Source organism: Natator depressus, chromosome 10 (assembly GCF_965152275.1).
Source record: "Natator depressus isolate rNatDep1 chromosome 10, rNatDep2.hap1, whole genome shotgun sequence".
Taxonomy (NCBI): Eukaryota; Metazoa; Chordata; order Testudines; family Cheloniidae; genus Natator; species Natator depressus.
The window spans coordinates 23,526,298-23,549,505 of NC_134243.1; the positions used below are offsets into that span (position 1 = coordinate 23,526,298).

Consider the following 23,208-nt stretch of genomic DNA (forward strand, 5'->3'; position numbering starts at 1 on the left):
AGTTCCATGCGGCTAAGAGAACAGAGATGGAGCCACATATCCCCTCCTTCTGGGCAGGATGAGCAGTAACACTGGAGAGGCAGGGTGTGGCTTTCTACCCACCCAAAACTTGACTAGCTTTAGATCAGTCTGACTGCAAAATCTGCAGGGTTGGGAGAGCTGAACACTGTACTTGTCTTTCCATTCTGCCTCCCACCCGTAGCAACATAGCTGGCTCAGGTGTTCCTGTTCCAAGTCTCCTACCTTTTTCTCTCCAAGACAGGAGGATAGAAACTCCAAAAGCTAGTTTGTCATGCCAGCTACAGGACTTCGCTACAAGTGCATAATGCATAAAACAGCCAATTTTTATCTCTATCCCTTCTGGCCATCCATCCATCACCAAAATGATGATGATTTTTAAATGTGTTGAGCTGTCCAGATGGCAATACCAGAGTTTTAAGTGGTGGGGCAGGGAAGATCCCTCATGGATCAGTAAGTGGTTAAAAGACAGTAAATGAAGTGTAGGAATAAATGGTCAGTTTAACAGTGGAGAGAGATAAATAGCAGGGTCCTTCAATGATCTGTACTTGACCCTTGCTGTTCAACATAGTCACAAATGATCTGGAAAAAATGGTGAACAGTGAGGTGGCAAAGTCTGCAGATGATACAAAATGATTCAAGATGGGTAAGTCCAAGCAGATGGCAGAGTTACAAAGGAATCTCAAAAAACTGGGTGACTGGGCAACAAAATGGCAGATGAAATTCAATGTTAATAAATGAAAAATAATGCACATTGGAAAACATCCTAACTATATATATATATACACACTCAAAACGATGGGGTCTAAATTAGTTGTTCTTATTCAAGAAAGATCTTGGTGTGATTGTGGATAGTTCTCTGAAAACATCCACTCAGTGTGCAGCAGCAGACAAAAAAGCTAGAAAAATGTTAGGAACCATTAGGAAAAGGATAGATAAGAGTACATAATATATCATAATGCCACTGTATAAAGCCAGGATAAACCCATACCTTGAATATTGTGTGCAGTCCTAGTCACATCTCAAAAAAGATATTGTGGTAGAGCACCAGCTTTGCCTCGGGGGGTCCTGCACTTCTAGGCAGTTAGGGTTTGCCTCAGAGGTGTGTTGTGACCCTCAGTGTAGCCTCTCTCCCCTCCTAGAGGCAAGGGTTACAGCTTACTGAGTCACCTTCATCATCGGCCAGTCAACAGGTTTGGTGTAAGAACCCTCTTTAGTCCCTGTCTTCCTTCTCATGGAGCATTTGTGTAGTGCAGGAGTTGGGGGGAACCCGAGCACGCTGTCTTCTCCGGGTTCCAGCCCAGAGACACTAATTGGCAGCAGAAACAGGTAGTTTCCCTATACTTCCGGAGCTATAGCCCTTGCCTGGGCTACTTCCCCAAACGGCCCCTCCTAGGTACCTGACCACACTTGTTCTCCCAGGTCTTTTACTGTGCACCTTCTTTCACCCCATCTTCCCACAACACACCTTCCTACTCCCAGCTGCTACCAGTCAGCCTCTCTGAGGGGGCTTCCTTTTAAACTAGTCCCAGCCGGTTCTAAATGAGCATCAGGTGATCTGATTAGCCTGTTTCCTTTAATTGCTTCTAATCAATTCTTAACTGGTTTCAGGTGTCTTATGGAGTCTGCCTGACTTAATTGCTTCTAGCACCTTCCTGACGCCTCTGCCCTGGTCACTCAGGAAACAGAAAACTATTCATCCAGTGTGTTTTCCTTCTACCAGACTCCTGCCTCCAGCTGGTCTGGGTCTGTCACATATCCCTCCCCCCCGGCTCAACACCGAGGGGTTGGGCAGCTTTGGACACCATACAGTGCACACGTGACAAACCATCGGCATCACCATGGTGGCTCCCTGCTCTGTGTTGCATGTGAAACTGGAAAGGTTGGAGGGAGAACCACCTGGTTTCCCTGGAGTTCTTCTCCATGTTTTGCTGCATCCATTGAAGAAGGGCATGATCAGTTACAAGGACAAATCTATGCCCGAGCAGGTAGTAATGTAACACTTCCATGGCGATCCGCTCAAACGGAACTTCGATAATCGGTAGGAGTACCAAAGGGGGTCTTAGATGTGGACGAGGGCTGTACAATTGACATTTGGGACAGGAGATGCAGTACCGATGGACATCCTCATGTACCCCCAGCCAGAAGAACCTGCGCAAGATTCGCATCTGGGTTTTCTCCACCCCCAGGTGTCCTCCAAAAAGGTGACTGTGGACAAGGTTTAATATTGCCCTCTGGTGTTTCCAGAATACTAGGGGATGGTGTACCTCTTCTTCTGCATGCGCACGACCCGGTACAGGAGGTCCTTCTTGATTATGAAGTACGGCCCAGGCCCTCGAGTTTTTCCCACTACGGGTACCCAATCTATCTTGGCCACCTCCTTCCTGGCGCTCTCATACCTTGAGTCCTCCACCTGGTCCCATCCAAAAGTCACCCTCCCAGGACTTATCAGCTGGAACTCTGAGAGGGATCTTCTTCTACCCTCTTGGCTGGCTCTGTGTGTGTGTGTGTGTGTATGGGCGGGGGGTGGGAGTGTTGGAACCAGTTTCTGAACCTTCCTGCATCTCAGGGTCCTTCCTTTTAGTAGCCCGTGTCTGTCCGTCTACACAGGTGGCCCTTTGTCCTTGTAGCAGGATTCGGGTACCCAACGCCTTGGCAGCCCTTCTTTCCCTTTTGGTCTTCTAGCCTCCCCCGGGGGCAGGGAATCGTTCCTGGGATACTTCCGTGAACACTGGGGGAGAACATTCTGCTGTGTAGGCCTCCCTCAGTTCGGGGAGTTCCTCTTCCTCAAACCCCTCAAGTGGGAGCAATCCCAGTTTCCAAACCCAGGAAAATCTCTGCCAATGAGCATGGGATAGGGGAGGTGTGGGACCACCCCTACTTTCACCCGAGTGACATTTCCCTGAATTTCTAGCTTTACTGGTATGATGGGGTAGTAGTGGTCACGGAGTGTGGGGGAGTCCGGGGCCTGCACCCCTCTTCCTGGGATTCACTGTGACTCTCAGCCAGCCAGTAAAACAGAAGGTTTATTGGACAACAGGAACACAGTCTAAAACAGAGCTTGTGGGTACACCCAGGACCCCTCAGTCAAGTCCTTCTGGGGGAGCAGGGAGCTTAGACCCCAGCCCTGGGGTTCCCTGCGTTCCCCCACCCAGCACCAAACTGAAACTAACCCCCCCCCCCAGCAGGTTCTCTCCTACAGCCTCTGTCCACATTCCCGGGCAGAGGTGTTACCTCCTCCTCCCCCTCCTGGCTCAGGTTACAGGCTCTCAGGTCTCCCATTCCCAGTGAAACTCCCCTGCCACATTCCCAGGTCAACACTCCCCCCTCCCTGCTGCGTCACAGTAGCTAACAGTCCCATGGACACGTTACCCCTGTACATTTAGCCTGTGTTAACTGGCTGCGCTTTACTAGTTTACCTGAGATCAGTGTGATAGCACTCCTGGAATCTGCGAGCGCCACGGTTTCTACCCCATCCACTTTTACCGGCCTTGTATATTTGTGTGGGGTGACTGTGAAGGTTGAGGAGGGAGCATGGGCCACTCCAGTCCCTGAGATTACACTGCGTGGGCTCTTCGAGGTTGGGGCACTGGGCCGTTATGTGACCTAGGTCCCCACTCCCATAACACCTATAATTACTTCTCCTGTCCCGTGGGTTAGGAGGTTTAGCCTCGGGGCTTCCCCACCCAATCCATTCCCATCCTCCCGGATTCCCATCTGGTCTTCGGCTTCCCTCTTCTTCCACCTAGGGGTCCTTGGGTGTCTGGTCACCTGAACCCCTGGGGTTGGCGTTGGTCTCCTGCCTCATACAGGGCCTTCCCTAGGTAGATGGGTCAATTTCCTGGCCTTCAATCATCTCTCTACCAGCACGATTGTTTCGTTGTATGTGGACGGGTTGTGCTGGCCTACCCCACACACAAAGGTCTGGTGGGAGTCTCCGCATAAATTGGTCTATGACCAATGTCTCCAAAATTTTCTCCGAGCTGAATGCCTCAGGCCATAGCCACTTCTGAGCAAGGTGCATCAGATCGAAGAGCTGAGACTTCGGTGGCTTGCTGTCCTGATGCTTCCAATCATAGAACTTCTGGGCCCGTACGGCTGCCATCACCCCTGATCGGGCCACGATTTCCATCCTCAGCCGGGGGTAGTTAGCTGCGTCCTTGGAAGGCAGATCAAAATAGGCCTTCTGGGCCTCTCCACACAGAAAAGGGGCAAGAATGCTGGCCCACTGGTGCTGTGGCCACGCCTCATGCAGAGCAATTCTTTCAAAAGACAGGAGATACGCCTCTATGTCATTCCCGGCTGTCATTTTTGGTAGATAGCCTGCTGCCCTTAGGGTTTGTGTCCCTCCGGGCCCTTGGATTCGGTTGGAGAGGGTCTTTAGTTGTTCCACTACCTCTTGAAGAAGAGCTCAATCTTGGGCGGCTTGGTTCACTAGCAACTGGTTGGTTTCTTCTTGTAATCAGGTAGATTCCTGACTGTTGTGGTAGCCCCTGCCCTGGTCACTCAGGAAACAGAAAACTATTCATCCAGTGTCCGGTGCGTTTTCCTTCTACCAGACTCCTGCACCCAACCGGTCTGGGTCTGTCACAATATATTAGAACTGGAAAAGATATGGAGAAGGGCAACAAAAGTGATTGGGTATATGGTACAGCTTCCAAACAAGGAAAGATTAAAAAGACAGGGTCTGTTCATCTTAGAAAAGACATGAATAAGGGGGGATATGATGGAGGTCTATAAAATCATGAATGGTGTGGAGAAAGTGAAAAAGGAAGTGTTATTCACCCCTTCACATAACACAACAGCCAAGGATCACCCAGTGAAATTAATAGGCAGCAGATTTAAAACAAACATAAGGAAGTACTTCACACAATGCATAGTCAACCTTGTACTCATTGCTAGGGGATGTTGTGAAGGTCAAAGGTATAACTGGGTTCAAAGAAGTAAGTTCATGGAGGAAAGGTCCATCAGTGGCTATTAGCAAAGATGGTCAGGGACGCAATCGTGTGTTCTTCCTGGGTGTCCCTAAGCCTCTGACTTCCAGGAGCTTAGACTCGATGACAGGGGATGGATCACTTGATAATTGCCCTGTTCTGTTCATTCCCTCTGAAGCACCTGGCATTGGCCACTGTCGGAAGACGGTATACTGGGCTAGATTGACCATTGGTCTGATCCACTATGGCCATTCTTATGCTCTTATGGGGGAGAGAATATGCCATAACTACCACTTCCCTAAACATGCTCTCTAACCCAATTGTCAGTGCAATAAGCTCATGCTGTCCATGCCACTATGCAGAGGCCAATGGACTGTAGGATCAGGTGGGCAGAAGTCAGGCTATACAGGACTGAAATGAAAGGAACCAGTTAATCTGTAAGCAATGCCAAAGTAAATGTGCTGATTAAAGATGAATTATATTTTAATGTAAGAACTTGCTCTTTGCAGTATCAACAGAGATGCACAGCACGCACTAGAGAGAGATCTTTCTGACAAAAATTCAGCACATTTTATTGATGAGAAGTGTTATAACCTGAGGAACACATCGGACAGCATCAGCTTCTATCATGGAGTGGAAAAAATAGATGGAACGTAAGTATGAATAGTTATTGTACTCTATTGTACTCTTATTGTACCTTATATGCCACCATGCCATATCTCTGGGGCAGATTCCTGTGCATGCCTTAATGTGCATCAGGGTCTCTCCTCTTCTTTAAGAAGTTATATAGAAAGAAAAAGAAATGGCCTTTTCCTTAAGATTGCACATTTTGCCTTGGAGACCTTCCATTACCCTCAGTTATTACCTGCTTTTTATTTATTCCTTCATAAGCCTCAGGGTAGATCTACGCTACAACAAAATACAGGCAGCTGGCCTGTGTCAGCTGACTCAGGCTCATGGGGCTCAGGCTGCAGTACAATTAAATTACAGTGTAGACACTTGGACTCGGACTGGTTCCCGGGCTCTTGGACTCCGCAAGGGGGGAGGGTCTACACTGTAGCACTTCAGCATAGATGCTACCTACACCGATGGGAGGGTTTTCCTGTTGGTATAGTTAATCCACCTCCCTGAGAAATGGTAGCTAGGTCAACGGAAGAATTCTTTTGTTGACCTAGTGCTGTCTACACTGGGATTTAGGTCATCTTAACCACACCGCTTAGGGGTGTGGGGTTTTTACACCCCTGAGTGACGTCGCTGAGTTGACCTAACTCTGTAGTGATACCACACCTATAACTGGATCTAGCTCCCTCTGGAGTTTATCAACACCCTTCAGTCATCTGGTGAAGGGAAGATTAAATATTTACCAATAATCGGCGACACCACCAGGTTTTGCTGGCAAGGCCTCTTTGAAAGCAGAGGTGGCCCAATGAGGAGCTGAATCCCATTTACCTTCAACCCTGTCTCCACATATTTGAAACTCTTTGTTTCTTTTTAAAGAACATTGTTTGAACAAGTAATTGTCATGAAAGCCCGGTCAACATTATTCTTGGAGATGTGTGGGAAGTTGGTCATCTCTGGTGCCTGTACATAACTTAGCCTGTAGTGAGTTTTATCTTCCAGCTAGAATGGTCCTTTAAAGCCATGGGAATCTTCGCATGGATTCATGCAGATTTTCCCCCACTGTTTGATTCATAAATATTTGCACCCTTCAATTAAAAAAACAAACAAAAATCAAAGTAAAATTCCTCTCTAACTGCAAAGTGTGATGTGATTTGGGTCAAAACCATGCAAACACACACCAAACTTTGTACTTCAAGGTTCCAAAAAATAGCCCAGGGTTACTTGAGAATTAGGTCTCTGGACTTGTCAAATTTTTTTAAACCATTCCATTAAATTGGTAGCATTGAGAAAGTTCGGCATAGCTCGACCTTTATTTTCTGGATTTAGATTTTCAAAAGCTAATTTAAAAAAAACCAACCCTGGTACTAGTCAGTTAATGAGAAAACTACTGATGACTGAAGAGAATCTGTCCTGAGGGTAGCCTTAGATGTAATGGAGAGACCTACATCTGGCTTAAAAACTACAGGAATAAAATAACTTCATGCAACAGAGGGCAGTGTTTGTTGTGCTAAAGACATATTAGCTGCCTGGTAGAGATCACTTTGCAATGCAGCATTACTTGTGATGCTGAGTCTACTTCATACTTACAAATGAGAGGTAGCACTACCTGCAGATGTCTGCTCATGGGGGAAGAAGTAAGACTGATGAGATAATATCTTGCACCGGATCAACTTATGTTGGTGAGAGAGTCTATTTATTTAAATAGTGCTTTTCATAAGGGATCACACTTACTACTGAAATGCAGGCATCTCTGGGGTGGAACTTGGCAATCATTCCACTGGCTCTAGCAACATGACACATGCTGGGAATTGGAGGTGAACAAGAATATTCTAGCTAACTGAGGTAAAAACATCCAGTGGGTAAGTTTTTTATACTCTTGTTACCGTATAGCCATTTTCCTCGTATGCCCCCATGTTATCCACAGCAATGCCATTTTCCATTAACATGTGATTGAAATTACATCACATTCAAGCATACCTGTTCCATTCAGGAGCATAGCAGATGTATTCTACCTGAACCATTCAGCACAGTCCACCAGATAAATTATAGGCTGGGGAAATAGTGTTATGAACCAATTAAGATATTCCGTCAAGAATAAGACCTTCTAGGAAAATTGTTTTTATTATAATTCCATCAGAGCACAAAAGAAGACAAAGTGCACAGAGATGATCCAGATCGGTAGCTGCAGGCAGGGTTGGCTCCAACAAGCATGGTTTTTAACCTATAAACTTATGCATCTAGCATGCTGATTTATGCATGATACTGTGATGTCATACTGTGTGACAGAAGCTTTTCAGGACAACTGCCTAAAAGTGTGGCATTTGGGTGGTTTAGTTTTCAGTGACAAGAGCTGCCAGGTCTCCTGGCTTTGTAAATTTATTATTTCAGATCTGAAAGAGAGAAACCCCAAGGAAAACCATAAAATATCTATTGAGAAAACAAAAATTGACAGGATTGTCTTTTTTTCCCCCTTCAGCTGTTAACATTTAGCCCTAGTTTTCAGCTAAAACATTAAAGAAAAAAATAAGACTGGAACTCTAGCAATAGTGAACAGTTCTTTAAGTGGTTAGATTCAAAGATGTCTTTAGAGGGAAGCTTGGGGTAGAGGAAGGTAGATCCAAACTCAAACAGAAGCTTGACTTGGCATTTCAGTTTAGTCATGAAGATCTTTGTTCATTTTTGTAAAATTTGAGCATTTTTGTTTTGACGGAGACAAGATCAAGTAGGCTCCAGAGAGCATTAAATAAATGAATTTAACTAACTCAAAGGAAGGCAGTGGTGCAGTTCCACTTTGTAGGGTGTGTCCTTTGTAATGCTGCCACATCCAGGCTAGCTTTCTGTGTTTACCTTTCCATAACAGCCTTTAACATTTGCAGTTGTACTCTTACTGAGTAGTTAGCAGGATGAGTTGTAACTGTCTGTGCAGCAGTGTTAGCTCTGCACCTTTCCAGCTTTTATGCCTTGTGGGTGCCTTATTTTTCTTGTTGGATTTTCTTTAATTAAGCTAACTGTGGTTTTCCACAAAAGGATCTAGCTGCATCATTCCAATCACCCTGTAACTGCAAGGGATTCTTATCAATTTTCATTTGACAAGGGGAATGAATCATTGTCATATTTCAGGAGAAGTCAGAGGAAGGAGGTGCAACTAATCCCCTTGCTGAGAAGCTAATGCTGAAAACACATGAGATCAGAAAAGTAATGGTGTGGGAGAGAGAACTGGTTGACATGGCTCCTAACACACATTTACAATGGGGGTATAGGGAGGTCACGATCCAAATGAAGGGGTGAGCCTGTTGAAAATCCACAGCTGCAGGGTATAGGAGGTTTGGATACTGAAAGTCAACCTACAATCTTGTTTTGACTTATCCCTCACACACCTATGATTTTTGGCGGGAAGCTATGCCAGTATCTACACACATCATCTGGACACAACCTCCCACGAATTCTAAATACACGTTTGCAGCTACAGCTGGTCAGAAAAACTCAGCTGGAACTGTATTCTGTTGGATTATGCAGTTCTGATGATATACAAACATTTTGTGAACGCCGGTCATTTTAGTCATAATTTAATTTTTGAAGAAAACCTGGGGAAAAAGAATTCCAACAGTGTTGAAATGTCCTATATTGACAGTCTCAGAATGAAACATTTCAGTCTTTCATTTTAAAATATTTCACTTCACATTTTTAAATTTTGTATTGTATTATAATTAGTACAAAATAAAAATGAATGAAGCATTTTAATAGTTTTGAAATGAGGTTTTGATCAACCTGAAACTAATTTTTGTGGAGAATTTTTCTTCATGGAGAATTTTGAAATTTCAGGTTTTGTGCCTATTTGGAATGACATCAAATTTCAAAATCTCATATCCTTTCTGAGAGAGAACTTCTGTCCTCCATATAGCTCTATTTGCAGCACACAGAGCTTGGGAAGGGCTGAGACTGCACAATTTAGATCCAGATCCACATAAAGCCAGAGTTTGGTGATGTATTAATTTGGGATTATGGTTCATACTGTTCTGAAGATACAAACCAGCTGTGAAGTTTTGACATGAAACCAAACCTCCCTAAGGTTTGGGCAAGTACAGTACACTGCAAAAGGAATGTTAATGGGTGCCTGAACATTGGCTCTAAGCAGCCCCATCTACACTTCCACTCAACCTATTTATCGGCTTTTCTCTGGCTGTCACTGTATTATCCAAGTGCCTCACCAATACTACCAAATTTCTCCTTAGTACCCTTGTGAGTTAGGCAAGTGGTGCTCTCAAATTGGGCTTGTCAGCCAGAAGTGGATTCTGCAGACACCTGAGCAGAAGTCTTACGTGTACGTATACCATGATGCAGTTTGGATTGACGGTTGCCAAGGTTTTATCTCCATTTTACATATGGGGAATTGAGGCACAGGGGGAATTAAGTGAGTTGCCCAAGACCACACAGAAAGACTGGGGCAGAGGTGGGAATTGGAGCCAGTTCTTCTGAATCCCAGTTCAGGGCCTTAAGCACAATACTCTTGTTCCTCCTCCAACTCCAGTCTATGTATAGCAATTGCAGACTAGCGCAGGCATTGGAAGCATGTAGGATGCCCTACAGGAATACAAGCACACAATCATTCACTTCTCTCTCCTTCCCAACAACTCATTGATTCCCCTGAATCATATGTCAGGCTGAGTCAGGTAGTGCCTGGCTCCTGCATCCAAACGTGACCTATAACCCTTTGCACTAGTTGCAGCAGTGCTTCAGGGTGGTGCTGCACTAGTGAGCACAAGGTCTCAGGGACCTGAGGTGAGAGATCAAAAACACTGTTAAAGAGGGGATAAGTCAGCAGAAACTCCATGACTGAAGAAGAAGTTGGAGGCTACCCTATTGTTGCATAACCAGCACTATTCCAGGAGCAAAGTCTCTCAGCCCTGGTCTACACTGGGCGGGGAGGATCGATCTAAGTTACTCAACTTCAACTACATGAATAACGTAGCTGAAGTCAAGACACTTAGATCGACTTACCATGGTGTCTTCACTGCGGTGAGTCAACTGCTGCCCCTCCCCCATCAACTCTGCCTGCACCTCTCATGGCGGTGGAGTACAGGAGTCGACGGAAGAGCGCTTGGGGATCGATTTATCGTGTCTAGACTAGACACGATAAATCGACCCCCGCTGGATTGATCGCTGCCCGCCGATCTGGCGGGTAGTGTAGACATACCCTTAGATTGGTGCTTTGGGGAGGGGAGGGGCTACTTCACCTATGCACACCACCAACTCCTCCTACAGGCGTCCAAAAAAGACTGAAATGCAAAAGGTCACAGAACTAGTTGTTTCACTAAAATGTAGTCTTCAAATCTGTCTCTCCTAAAATAATTACCAGGGGAGAAAAAGACCCTATACTTTGTCTGAGATACTTTAATGGCATGTTAGGTGGAGGAAACAAAGTCAGATTCTTTGTGCTGGACAAAATATGCCAAGTGCCAACTCAGATACACCGGGCATGAACTCAGATCGCTCTATACACTTGTTAAAGAGCAGGATAGGCATATAACGTTGACAGATGTGCCTGATGTTGAAAAATTGTAATTTTGTGCTTAAGTATATGGAGGAGATCATGTAAGAACAGGTCATTCTTTAAAAAGCAAAACAAAAAGAAACTTAGCCTGGTAATGAAGCCAGATGCAATGAGACCTTCGATTGCCTGTCTTACAAGTGTTAACTGGAAAAAGGAAGATTTGTCTGTAGGATTAATGTAAATCACTTAACTTCCTGAAAGTTGGATAAATTTTCCATTCCTCCTCCTCCTGCTGCCTGAACTAGCTTTACATCCTTCTTTCCCTTTATTCTGACCTGTTTCAAACTTGTACATCTCTGGTGGTGCACTCAATGAATACAAATCCTTTGTATGTCAGCCACTTTCATACACATTTATACTTTTACAAGACAATTAATCTCTAAAGATTGTTCTTTGGCACTAAGGTACATCAGACAATGGATAACTGTCATTGGCTTGAGAATCTTACAAAATGGCTGTGCATTTTTTTTAACTGCTATCTACTACAAAACCCAAGAAAGCTATAGGAACACTGTAAAAGCAGTAGCTCTTCTGAAAGTTTGTTCAAAATTGAAAACATTTTTCTGTTCCTCCTGCACAAACTGGTTCCAGTGTGGAACAATAAGATAATGGAATGAGCCCCCCAAGTTAGCTCATGCATTTAAGTGTTTAATTCATTAGTGCTTTGCAGTTGTGGTAATTGAATGCAAGCCTCATTTCGGCTGAGGACTTCATTCTTTTCCTCTCAGTTCAAATTGTTTTCTTCCAGAGTTTCAGTTCCTGAGACATGGGCAAAGTTCAGTGATGACAATATTAGGCACTCTCAGAATGCACGGGCCAACTCCATCAAGCTCCGTGAAGAAACAGAAAACACACTGGAGAATGTATCTGAGGAAATGTGGAAGCAATTTACTGATACCAACTTGGCCTTTACCAATCGCATTGCTGAAACAGCTGATACAAAGAACAAACTACAAACACACCTGGCTAAGGTAAGAAAATGACTGCAGAAGTAATAGGGGTTGGAAGCTACAAGATATATGATTCAGGACAGAAAAAAACAGAGTTTTCATTGGTGAGGTAAATATTCAACTAAAAGCACCTTTGTTGGCACATTACTAAATAGCTTTACTAATGTTCTCCAAATGGGATCACAAGTTGCATTTAGAGCCATAAGAAGAGCTGTTAGCATAGCAGCAAAATAAGATTTTACTGCACCACAAAGCCATAATGCAAAACGTGCCTCAGGAGATACACTATGATGCTGCTTGAAGCTGGAATGTCAGAGGAAGGAGGAGGAGTAAGAAGGTGACTTAAGCACTGCCTCTTTTTGCTAATTGACATTAATTAAAAAATGCAAGCAAATGCAAGGTATTTTAGGACCGTAAGGATTTCAAGGCCCCTGACAGAGTACATATTTTTGAACAGATTTTGTTTGATTAATATTTTGCTTTGTTTTTTTGTTCATGGTGCATTAACCTTGGAGACAAATCAAATAGAAAGTACCAAAAATCCTACAAGCAGCAGCATGCCTCAATTTTGGAAGAAGGGGAAGATTTTAATATTGCATATTTATTTTAAAGCAACAAGGGGAGAGCCCACACACAACATTTATTTTAACTTAAGTATTTTTAAATTTTAATTATGAATTTTCATTAATCTAGTTCAGGGAAAACTGAGAATTCTGGACAGGCAAAGCCAGTGCCCATGTGGGCTTTTTAACTTTGTAGATTTCTTTCATTTTATAACTGGGACTAGTAAAACAGGCGGAAGAAGATTATGGATGACAGACCAAGGTTAGCCCACTAGCCTCATACTTTCCTTATCCTGAAGACCTTTCTGCACCCATAATTCCAATTGCCAGGTACAATGATTGTGAGATCAACCCATTTTTATTTTCTTCTGCAAGTCAAGTCACCCTTGACTTACAGAAGCTCCCCCAAGGCCTTCATGCTATCTCATGTAGCTCCAGACTCTCAGAGCTCTTACATTGACCTGAATTATTTAATCCTTCACTCTTTCATTAATAATTTAGCACACAAAGTTAATAATTTAAGTGAGCAATAAATCCTCATTAAAAGAGACTTCTTCTTGAATTTTTGCAAAGGAAAAACAGATTATGTAATAGCTAGCAGAGAAGTTTCATTTTTCTGTGCAGGAATCTTTTTTGGTTGTTTTATTGGCAACAATAACAAAATCTGCATTATTGTTTAGGGTCAAGCTTTCCCGGGGCCTGAATTGGTTTGTAAATTGTAGCTGCAAAAACACAAACTTGCAGCACATATGCCAAACAAACTGGGTAGAGACTTTCCTCAATTTTCTCACCCAAATCAGAAGCTGGCTTGAGGCGTTTCTAGGTTTTGGAGAATAAAAATATTACATTTCTCTTGTTTGAAGACTGCCCTCTGATTTATTAGGATTATAAAATGCCATTACAGTCTTCAGCAATTCATGCTCAAAGTTGTTCCATCCCCTTTGATATAAATATCTCTCCCACATCCTTAACCTAAGTTACAGCTTGGGTGTGCTCTGAAAAATAGTGTACTGTTCTTTGGTGGATCAGACAATCTGACTTTTCAAACATGACTTACCTCTCTGACTTACCTCTCTCCTTCACACTTATACAAACCCTGGATGGTATTTAAATAGCCAGTTTTGTATTTAAGTTCCATCTTTGTTAGCTTCGCAGTAATTCTTTTCAGTATTAGTTGATTAGCTAAAACATGTAGAACAAAGTCAACAAGAGATATTGTCTCTGTACTGGTAGATATATGTTGACTGGAATCTTGTTAAATTGTCCCTCACTGGGATCATTTCGTCTGACTTCAGTTAGACTAGCTAGGTTCTCCATGAAAAGCTTCTTTCTCTTGCAAAGATGACAAGTTTTCTTGTTTGCTTCAATGTGCATTTGGAAACAATAGGGCTTTTCCTGCCATCCTGTTTGCCTGAAGTTGTAGAAATTATTAGTATTAAAGTAGAGTAAAGAGTATCCATAGGAATATAAAGTGCCTTGTATGATATCAGCAACCTGTCACATGGTGATAGGGATATTATCAAACAATCTCCTACATTTGAAATATACCTGAAACATTCACTACAGTCTAGATGAAAAACTTAAAATTGGAGTTCTTTTTTAAAATCAAGTTTAGAAAACTGTGATTTGTGTCCCTGTAACACTACAGTTCTTTTCAGTAACTTGCTATATGAAATCTGAAGAAAGTAACATTCAGTTTACATAAGGAAGTTATTATTTTGTATGTTACATGTTGGAAAGGAAAGTCTGCAGAGTTCTTTAGAAAATTGCATTGTTTTCTCTCTCTTTAAAGAATCCCTCTGGTGTAAGTACTGCGTTACCAAGAGTTGGTGAGATACAGTGCTAATAATTAACGTTTACATAGCACCAATAGATTAGTCATCCCACAGTCTCCCAAGTTGTCAGAAGGTAATTACAACAGAATACAAGAGAAAAGTACAACACGTGCTTGGGATATGTTAAAGAAAACTGGTAGTTGGTGCCAGGTTTAGGTTCAAGGTTATGTTTCTGTTTTTCTTTAGCTTGACATTTTCATATGCTTATTTTGTTAAGCCGCTCACAGTTTCAATGTATCTTTCCAATTTGTCATCACATATTTCAGGACAACAAACCGGAGCTTCAGAGAATCTCTAGCCTAGAGGTAATTCACTGCACTGCCATATAAGAACTCTAGCTTTGATACCTGACCCTAGTTCATTGTTCCAAAGACAGCACTTAAGGAAAGAGAAAGTGTCTGGGGTCACTCAGCAAATCCTTTGTTAAAGATGGTTGATCGGATTTGGTGGGGATTCTGTCCATGCTCTTTGTCCTTAAGGATGGTGGCTATGACACTATCTCAAGAGTGCGGGTGTAGATGTAAGGAGGAGGGAAAGCGAGAGCAGGGATGAAAAAGAACTACCTGCTGAACAGTTTGGTATATTTTAGCTGTAGCTAAGGCTAGAAGACATGCCCTTTTTCCCGAACCCTGAGAATGTGTCATAAAAGATAACAATGACGTAAGAACTGGACCTAGGAGGTGCCAGTCATTTGACAAGCTAACAAAGGGGAAGGGGCACTGAGCAACAGCTGCCAAAACCTATGACCAAGCTTCCTCATTGCCTTTGTTCTGCCTTTGGTCTATGATTCTTCTGAAAAGCAGTTATTCATGATTCTGTTTAAATCTACTAGTCATTAGACAATGAGTTGCAGAGACCCTTCATGTTAAAAATCTTTCTCCTTTCAGTTTGTTTTTGTATTCATTTCTTGAGAAATGAATACAACTAGTAAAACCCTTCGCTTGTGTGCCAAATTCTTTCCCCAACTCAGCAGGCTAGCTTTATGAACTGGGGAAGCGAGTGTTCTTTGAAAAGGTTTGCTATCTTGGAACCAGTAAGAGTTATTTATTTAATGAGGTCTGGAACCCATTTCTGAATCCCAGATATTTTTCGTCTTTGCAAAGTGGCAGAATCTCTTCCAGACAAACACAGCCAGTCCCTCAGTGTTCCTTCTAAAACCACTACCTTGACAGAGGAAAGGACCAAAAAATATCTAAAAGGGCCAATACAATGGGTGTGGGGATGCAACTGATCCTCTGATGCATTGCTGCATTTGTGTTTTGTTTTGTATCACTTGTGTAAAAAAAAAAAAGTCAGTGAAAATTCAGACCCCTAAAGATCTTTAATCTCTTAACCCCTGGTCCACTGGGTGTGTTTTAAACACACAGTCCTGGATGAATAGCTTATATCTTACTCTGTGAACTTCATGTAATGCCTCTGAAAACTTAGTTGGTTTCCTTTGGAATTAGGCTTCTTGTAAAAACTGATCTAATTAGACGTATAAAATCTTGGATCAATGCATTACACTGGCGTAGGGCTGTCTGTAATTGATACTGTAGTGGTGACTATGTTGTGCGCTGTGGTTAGTACATACAGTTTCTGCCTTCAAAATGATTCTACTGGTCTGAAAGCTTTTACTTGTTTGATATTCCTAATATAATGGGGAATACCAGTTGAACTGGTAAAAACAAAAACTTATAGAAATTTCACCCATTGGACCTTTCCCCCAGCTTAATCTAAATAAGTAAATCCCACAAGGAAATTCTGCCTATTTTCCTTTTGCCCTGTACAAAGTCTCTCTTGCTTATTACACTTCTCCATTTAAATTGCATGGCCACAACATGTCACTTTCTACCTGCCTCTATATCTTGTCTCTTCACTGAGAAGGCAAAATACTACCCTTCATCTTCACATGTGCAGATGTTACCATTTCTGCTCCTAGATCAGTGGAACTGGCCCATGACCTCATCACAAGAGCATTGTGCACTGTTTCACAATTCAGTGAGCATGCAGCATGGTTGCCATTGTTAGCTGGAGAATAACTGAAGTGACAGAAGATCGTCCTCCATTTGGAAGGTTGAGCTCTGTGCTGCAGGTTGTAGCCAACACCAGCTTTTTGTTGCTATTATTAGAATTGTGTAACATTTAGATAAACATAATGTTAAATACAAGCTCTCTGCGTTCTAGTAAAGACAACATTACAGTGGGCATGATTCTTTTCTTTTGGACCATAAAACTGGGGATAATACCGGGGGATACTGAGGTGCATTAGCAGAGCTGTGTGGAAAACCTGTTCAGCTCCTGCCTGTTCCACGGTAAGGCTGGCTTTGTAACCACCATCCCATGTACATCCCTGGCATTTGCGTGCAAGAAGAATGTCATTGCCCCAACCCACTGCTTAGAGAACTCAACTACAAAAAAGCACACAGACATTGCTATGGTGCGTTACAGCATTGCTTTTCAGATGTGCACAGGCTGTGTTCTGCCACCCTTACTTATGCGGGACAGCACCATGCTCCACAAGGGAGGAGGTATTAGGACTCTTCCCCAAGTATGGCACTATTTACTTAGTGCTAGATTGTGGGGAGGAATCTGGCCCAAAGCATTTAAGTGGTTTGGCATAGGCTGGCATTTTAGGTGTTTTTCATACCGGAATGTCAAAAACACAGGAAAATTACAAAGGGGAACAAACCTGCACTGGTCAGGAGATGGACTGATATTCTAAGACATCTTTATTTCCAGTGTCTATGATTCTGTGTGATGTTTAGTTCCTGTCTCATCCTGAGCTCCCTGCAATGCCAGTGGCTGGAGCATGGCAGGTATGCTTAAGGTCACAAGACTGAGTCAAAGCCTCACACCCCACTTGGCCAGGTGCAGAGTCTCCCTGACAGGAGGACTTGGAGAGGAGAATGAGAGGGCCAATTCGTCTATAATGCAAGTAGGCTGGTAAATCCCTTAACAGGTTATTTTAAGATGTAAAGTGGCCAGAAAGATCAGTAGGTTTGTTCTGTAGTTTTAAGTTGACAGTTGTAACTGCAAAGCTTCTTTATCCCTTGCTTTTTTTCTTTCATTCAATGGTTTTCTATTTGGCTGAGCCACCCCCTTTTCATTGCCCTGCCCTACAAGAGTGAACCCAGGTCTCTTGGTGTTTTGAGGAGAAGCCATGTAAAAAGCTAGGTAGATCAAAACCAGTGGCTGTGTGTGTACGAACACCCAGACAGCATCTATACTAGGTTTTGGTGCTCTTCTTCTCCCAGCCATGGCTGCTGAAGGGTGCATGAGACCAAGGGCAGCATTGTCTGAAACTCTCTTTTAAAACGGTGTTTGCTATTCTCTCCTATTTCTGACTCTGCTAGGTTCTCCTATGCAGCACAAAGTCTGAAGTCCTTCCTTAGCCAAAACTCATTGAAGTCATCAGAAATTTGCTGGAATAAGAACTAAAGACCACACAGGATTTGGCACCACCTGAATTCTGTGTCTCCTAATCCTTCAGGGCTAAAGTTTGCACCCTGATTTACTTGATACAATCTGTCTCATAACATATATAGCCTTCATAACCGCTGTGTACTTCAGTGGAGATCCTTTCCCAGACAGGAGCCAGTCCCAAGAGGTCCTAAGCACCACCGTTTAGAAGTTGACAGTGCTCAGCATTTCAGGCCCAGAGTGCCTACTCCTGGTCTCATTGAACATAAGAACTGCCATACTGGGTCAGACCAATGATCCATCTAGCACAGTATCCTGTCTCAGACACTGTCTAGTAACAGAGCTTCAAGGGAAGTGTACAGAACAAAGCAATTTTAGAGAGAGTTCCTTTCCCAGCTTCTGGCAGTCGGAGATTTTAGGGTTGCCCTGAGCATGGGGTTACACTGTCTACCATCTTGACTAATAGCCACTGAAGGATCTATCCTCCATGAATTTATCTAGTTTTTTTAACCCTGCTATACGTTTGGCCATCACAGCATCTCACAGCACTGGAGTTCCACATGTTAAATGTGCGTTATGTGAAAAAGTTCTTTCCCTTGTTTGTATTAAACTGCTCGCTATGAATTTAGGTGGGTGGCACCTGGTTTTTGTATTGTGAGATTTTATAGATCTCGATCATATCCTCCCTTAATCATCTCTTTTCTAAGCTGAACAGCCCTAATCTTTTTAGTCTCCCCTCGGATGGAAGTCATTCCATACATTTGATTATCTTTGTTGCCCTTCTCTGAACCTTTTCTAGTTCCATTATATCCTTTTTGAGATAGGGCAACCAGAACTGGACACAGTATTCAAGGTGTGGGTGCACCATAGATTTATATAGGAGTACCATATACACTTGTTCATAAGCCGAATATTTTTGGTAAAAAAGTGATGCATCAAAGAGCGGGGGTCGGCTTATAAACAGGTCTACACCAAAATTTGATGATTTAAAACCCTATGAAATCATTGAATTGAATATCTTATACATTGTCATTTTGTTTACCTGGAGCGTCTGCAGGCATGGAGCCCCTCAGTTCCCTGTGGCCGTGGTTTGGTGTTCCCAGCCAATGGAAGCTGCGGGAAGTGGCGATACTTCCCGCAGCTCCCCTTGGCTGGGAACGGCAAACCGCGGCCACTGGCAGCTGAGGGGTTCCGTGTCTGTGAATGCTCCAGGTAAACAAAACGTCCTGACGACTTACCCTGACGGGCCGGGAGCCAAAGTTTGCCAACCCCTGAAATATAGGGTCAGCTTATAAAAGGGTCATACAGTTTTTACTATTTTTACCTATGCATCTTGGGGGGGTCGGCTTATAAACGAACAGGCTAATGAATGAGTATACACGGTATATATCTACCACTTTCCTAATAGGTCCTAACATTCTCCTAGCCTCTTTGACCACAGCTGTGCATTGAGCTGAAGTCAGAGAATTATCAGTTTTCTCTGAAGTTTTCAGAGAATTATCCACAATATGCTAAGATCTCTTTCTTGAGCGGTAATAGCTAATTTAGACCCTATTGTTGTGTGTGTGTAGTTGGCGTTATTTTTTTCCCAATGTGCATTACTTTGTCGTTATCAATGTTGAATTTCATCTGCCATTTTCATAGAATCATAGGAGTGGAAGGGACCTCAAGAGGGCATCTAGGCCAGTCCCCTGCACTCATGGCAGGACTAAGTATTACCTAGACCAGGGGTTCTCAACCTTTTTTTCCCCTGAGGTCCCCCCTCACATGCAATAAAAACTCCATGGCCCACCAGTGCCACAACAATTGCTTTTCTGCATACAAAAGCCAGGGCCGGGGTTAGGGGATTTTGTTACCCAGTCACTCAGGTTTGTGAGATCCCCCAGTAATTCTTTGCAGTCAGCTTTGGACTTACCTATCTTGAATAATTTCATGTCATGTGAAAACTATACCACTTCACTATTCCTTCCCTTTTCCAGATCATTAATGAATATGTTAAATAGCACAGGTCCCAGTACAGAACCTTGGGAGACCCCAAAGTTTACCTCTCTCCATTGTGAAAACTGACCATTTATTCCTGCTCTTTGTTTCCTACCTATTAACGAGTTACTGATAGATGAGAGGACCTTCCATGTTACCCCATGACTACTTAATTTCCTTAAGAGCCTTTGGTGAGGGACCTTGTCAAAGGCTTTCCAAAAATCAAATTACATTATATCACCTGGATCACCCTTGTCCACATGCTTGTTGACTCCTCAAAGAATTCTAATAGATTGGTAAGGTATGACTTCCCATTACAAAGGCCATGTTGACCCTTCCCCAACAAATTGTGTTCATCTATGTGTCTGATAATTCTGCTTTTTACTATAGTTTTTACCGATTTTGCTGGTACTGAAGTTAGTCTTACCAGCCTGTAATTGCCATGATCGCCTCTGGAGCCCTTTTAAAAAACTGGCATTACATTAGCTACCTTTCAGTCATCTGGTACAGAGGCTTGTTTCAATGATAGGTTACATACTACAGTTAGGAGTTCTGCAGTATGGACGAATACCATCTGGTGACTTATTACTGTTTAATTCATGAATTTGTTCTAAACCCTCTTCTACTGACACATCAATGTGGGACAGTAATGCAGATTTGTCAAAGTTAACAGAAGTTCTGCTACTGAACTCAGCAGCTGCAGACTGAACCTTCTGTTTCCTTCCAAAAGAATACTGAGTTTGTGTTTTTAAAATACAAAGTGTGGAGACAAACTGGGCTCCTCTAGTATTCTGTTTAGCTTCCCTGTTCTAGAATATACTTTTTTACGAAGACCAGTCCTGCACACACTATTGCAAATGAGATCTCATTTACTCTACTTCCTTACACTCTAAAGGTACATTTAATGTATCTATGCAATGAAGATTTTTTCCTCCAGTTTTTCTTACGTCAAGCACTACACCAAAAGTTTTGCCAGGAACTTGCCCAACAGTGACAACTTCTCCAACTCTGGCATCCATAAGGTAACGAACTATACAAGGCTCAGGGTAATGACTACACAGTAACTCATCTGTATTTGAAAGTATTCGGTCTCCTACCAGCACTGCTGGTGCGTTACCAGGCATTCTAGTCTCTTATCAAAGATGAGTGCTCTACACAATATGTTCCCTCTTAGGGAAATGATGAAAATGATCATGAGAAAAAGATTATGTAGTACAATTAAAAGATGGAGAATAAAACTGCACTCCTTCTCCCATGGCAGTCAATGGGAGTTTTGTCACCGACATCAACCCAGGTAGGATCACATCACGGGAGCGTAGCTACTAGCCCTCTCCATTCAGATGTAGCTCAGTTAAACTCCGCTGTTCCCAACGGACTCCACAAAGTTTACCTTAAATCAACTTCAAAATACTTAAGGTTGTAACATCAAGGAACGCATCTAAGAACTTATTATCGTGTGTTTTGGAAAACAGATTTTGTGGATTTGATAAGGTTATATAAAGAGCACAGAGGGAAACCCCCCCACCAAATCTATTGGCACAGCCCTTGCCTCTTTGCTGCATTACTTTAGTTCTGCAGGATCAAGTGCTTTCAATTTCTGGTCACCAGACACCACACAGGATTAAAATAATCCATGCTGTTTCATTTTACAGGATAGATCAATTGTTCCACCACATTTTTGACTGTAAAAACTGAACTAATTTGCATTCAGTCAGGGGAACAAGAGAGGAAATTGCAGACATCTTGTCTTAGCAAAGCTCAGCTTTGTACTTACCCTTTATGCTGTTGGAGACTTGGTTATTTGTCTGAACCCTAAAAATGGTCAGGATCCAAATTCAGAGCAAACATCTAAGCCAGTGGGAAGGAAGTCTCATAAGAACACTTGTAGGTCAGTAAGTCCGCTTTCATTCTTACATTTTCTGTCCAGCTGCTGTTTCCTGTTACCCTTACTTCACCTGGGACTCTCCCTCATCATTGACTTATTCTGGAAGTGGGCCATAGATTCCCATCCATGGGATTTTCAGTGTGTGCTAACTAACTGCTCCTTTCCAGTACTTCTTTTGGGGAAGCTGCCAGGTGAGCCTAACACATCCACAGTCCAACAGGAGTCTTTCAGGAGCTGATTTGCATGGGGAAATAGTACAGACTCACTAAGTTGCTTTTTTACAGCATGGAACAGGAAACTATTAGGACAAGAAAAATGGTCCCTTGACAGCCAGTGAGTTTCCTTCTGGTTCACTGTGGAGCTTCTGTATAGAAGAGTCCCCTGACCCCCTCGAGCCTGGTTTTCTGTTACAGTTCTAAGACATTTTACAAATGATACAGTGGTAAGGAGCCTGGCTCCTTCCTTACACGTGGGGGAATGGGGAGAGGCACAGGCCACTTTACAAAGATGCTAAGGGGTGACTTGAGCAGTCTATAAGCACCTACAGGGGGAACAGAAATTAGATAATAGAAGACTCTTCAGCCTAGCAGACAAAGGTATAAGAAGATCCAATGCCTGGAAGTTGAAGCTAGACAAATTCAGACTAGAAATAAGGTGCAAATTTTTATCCATGGGAGTAGTTAACCAATGGATCAACTCGTGGTGGATTCTCCATCCCTGGAAATTTTTAAATCAAGACTGGATCTTTTTCTAAACTGTGTGTTCTAGCTCAACTATAGCTTTTGGACTGGAAGCAGGAATTAATTAAGGGAAGTCCAATGGCCTGGGTTAGACAGGATGTCAGACTAGATGATCACAATGATCCCTTCTGGCCTTAAAGTCTGAAGTACCTCTGTGATTCTCTAGCAACTGTTGCAGGAATTAGGTAGATGGGGTCTAAATGGCCTTTTTTTTCAGTTTTCAGCATAGATATCCCCCAAGAAAAAATAAGATTATGTCCCTTAGCCCACTTAGAACATATAGCTCAAGCTGGGCTGTGTACTGCCTCAGGACCAGAACTGGAAGCTAGTGAACTGAAAATATAGCCCATGGAATATAGTACAGAACCCTTGGGATGTAATTATCATAATTCCTCATTAGAACAGAGACTGTCCAGTTATAGCCTTACGGACACTGTGAAAGATTCGGAGAGAGGCCCATTTTAGAATTAGGGGGAAAAAAATACATCCACCCTTTCGCACCAGGAAAGAAAAGGAAAGTCTTATCATAGTGCCAGTTCTTCCTTAAAAAGCTTGCATCTCTTTTCTCTAAGATCTACATTAACATGAATAATTACCTTGGCTTCACTCTCCCAGAAAACAACAACTGGGCAGGATGTTTGCATATGGGAAGCATATGCAAACATATGGGAAGTTCCTATAGTCACTGTGGGAAGCAGTCATAACAGACCACAAGTGACATGTTTATAT

General features: G+C 42.9%; 1 protein-coding gene across 1 annotated transcript in view; it reads left to right on the forward strand.

Annotated features, from left to right (window-relative positions):
- Positions 1-23,208, forward strand: part of TEKT5 (tektin 5) — a 57,735-nt gene that overhangs the window by 7,608 nt on the left and 26,919 nt on the right. Inside the window, exons 4-5 of the mRNA XM_074964641.1 lie at positions 5,462-5,605; positions 11,873-12,095. Coding sequence (XP_074820742.1) covers positions 5,462-5,605; positions 11,873-12,095 — 367 coding nt within the window. The remainder of the gene's footprint in view (positions 1-5,461; positions 5,606-11,872; positions 12,096-23,208) is intronic.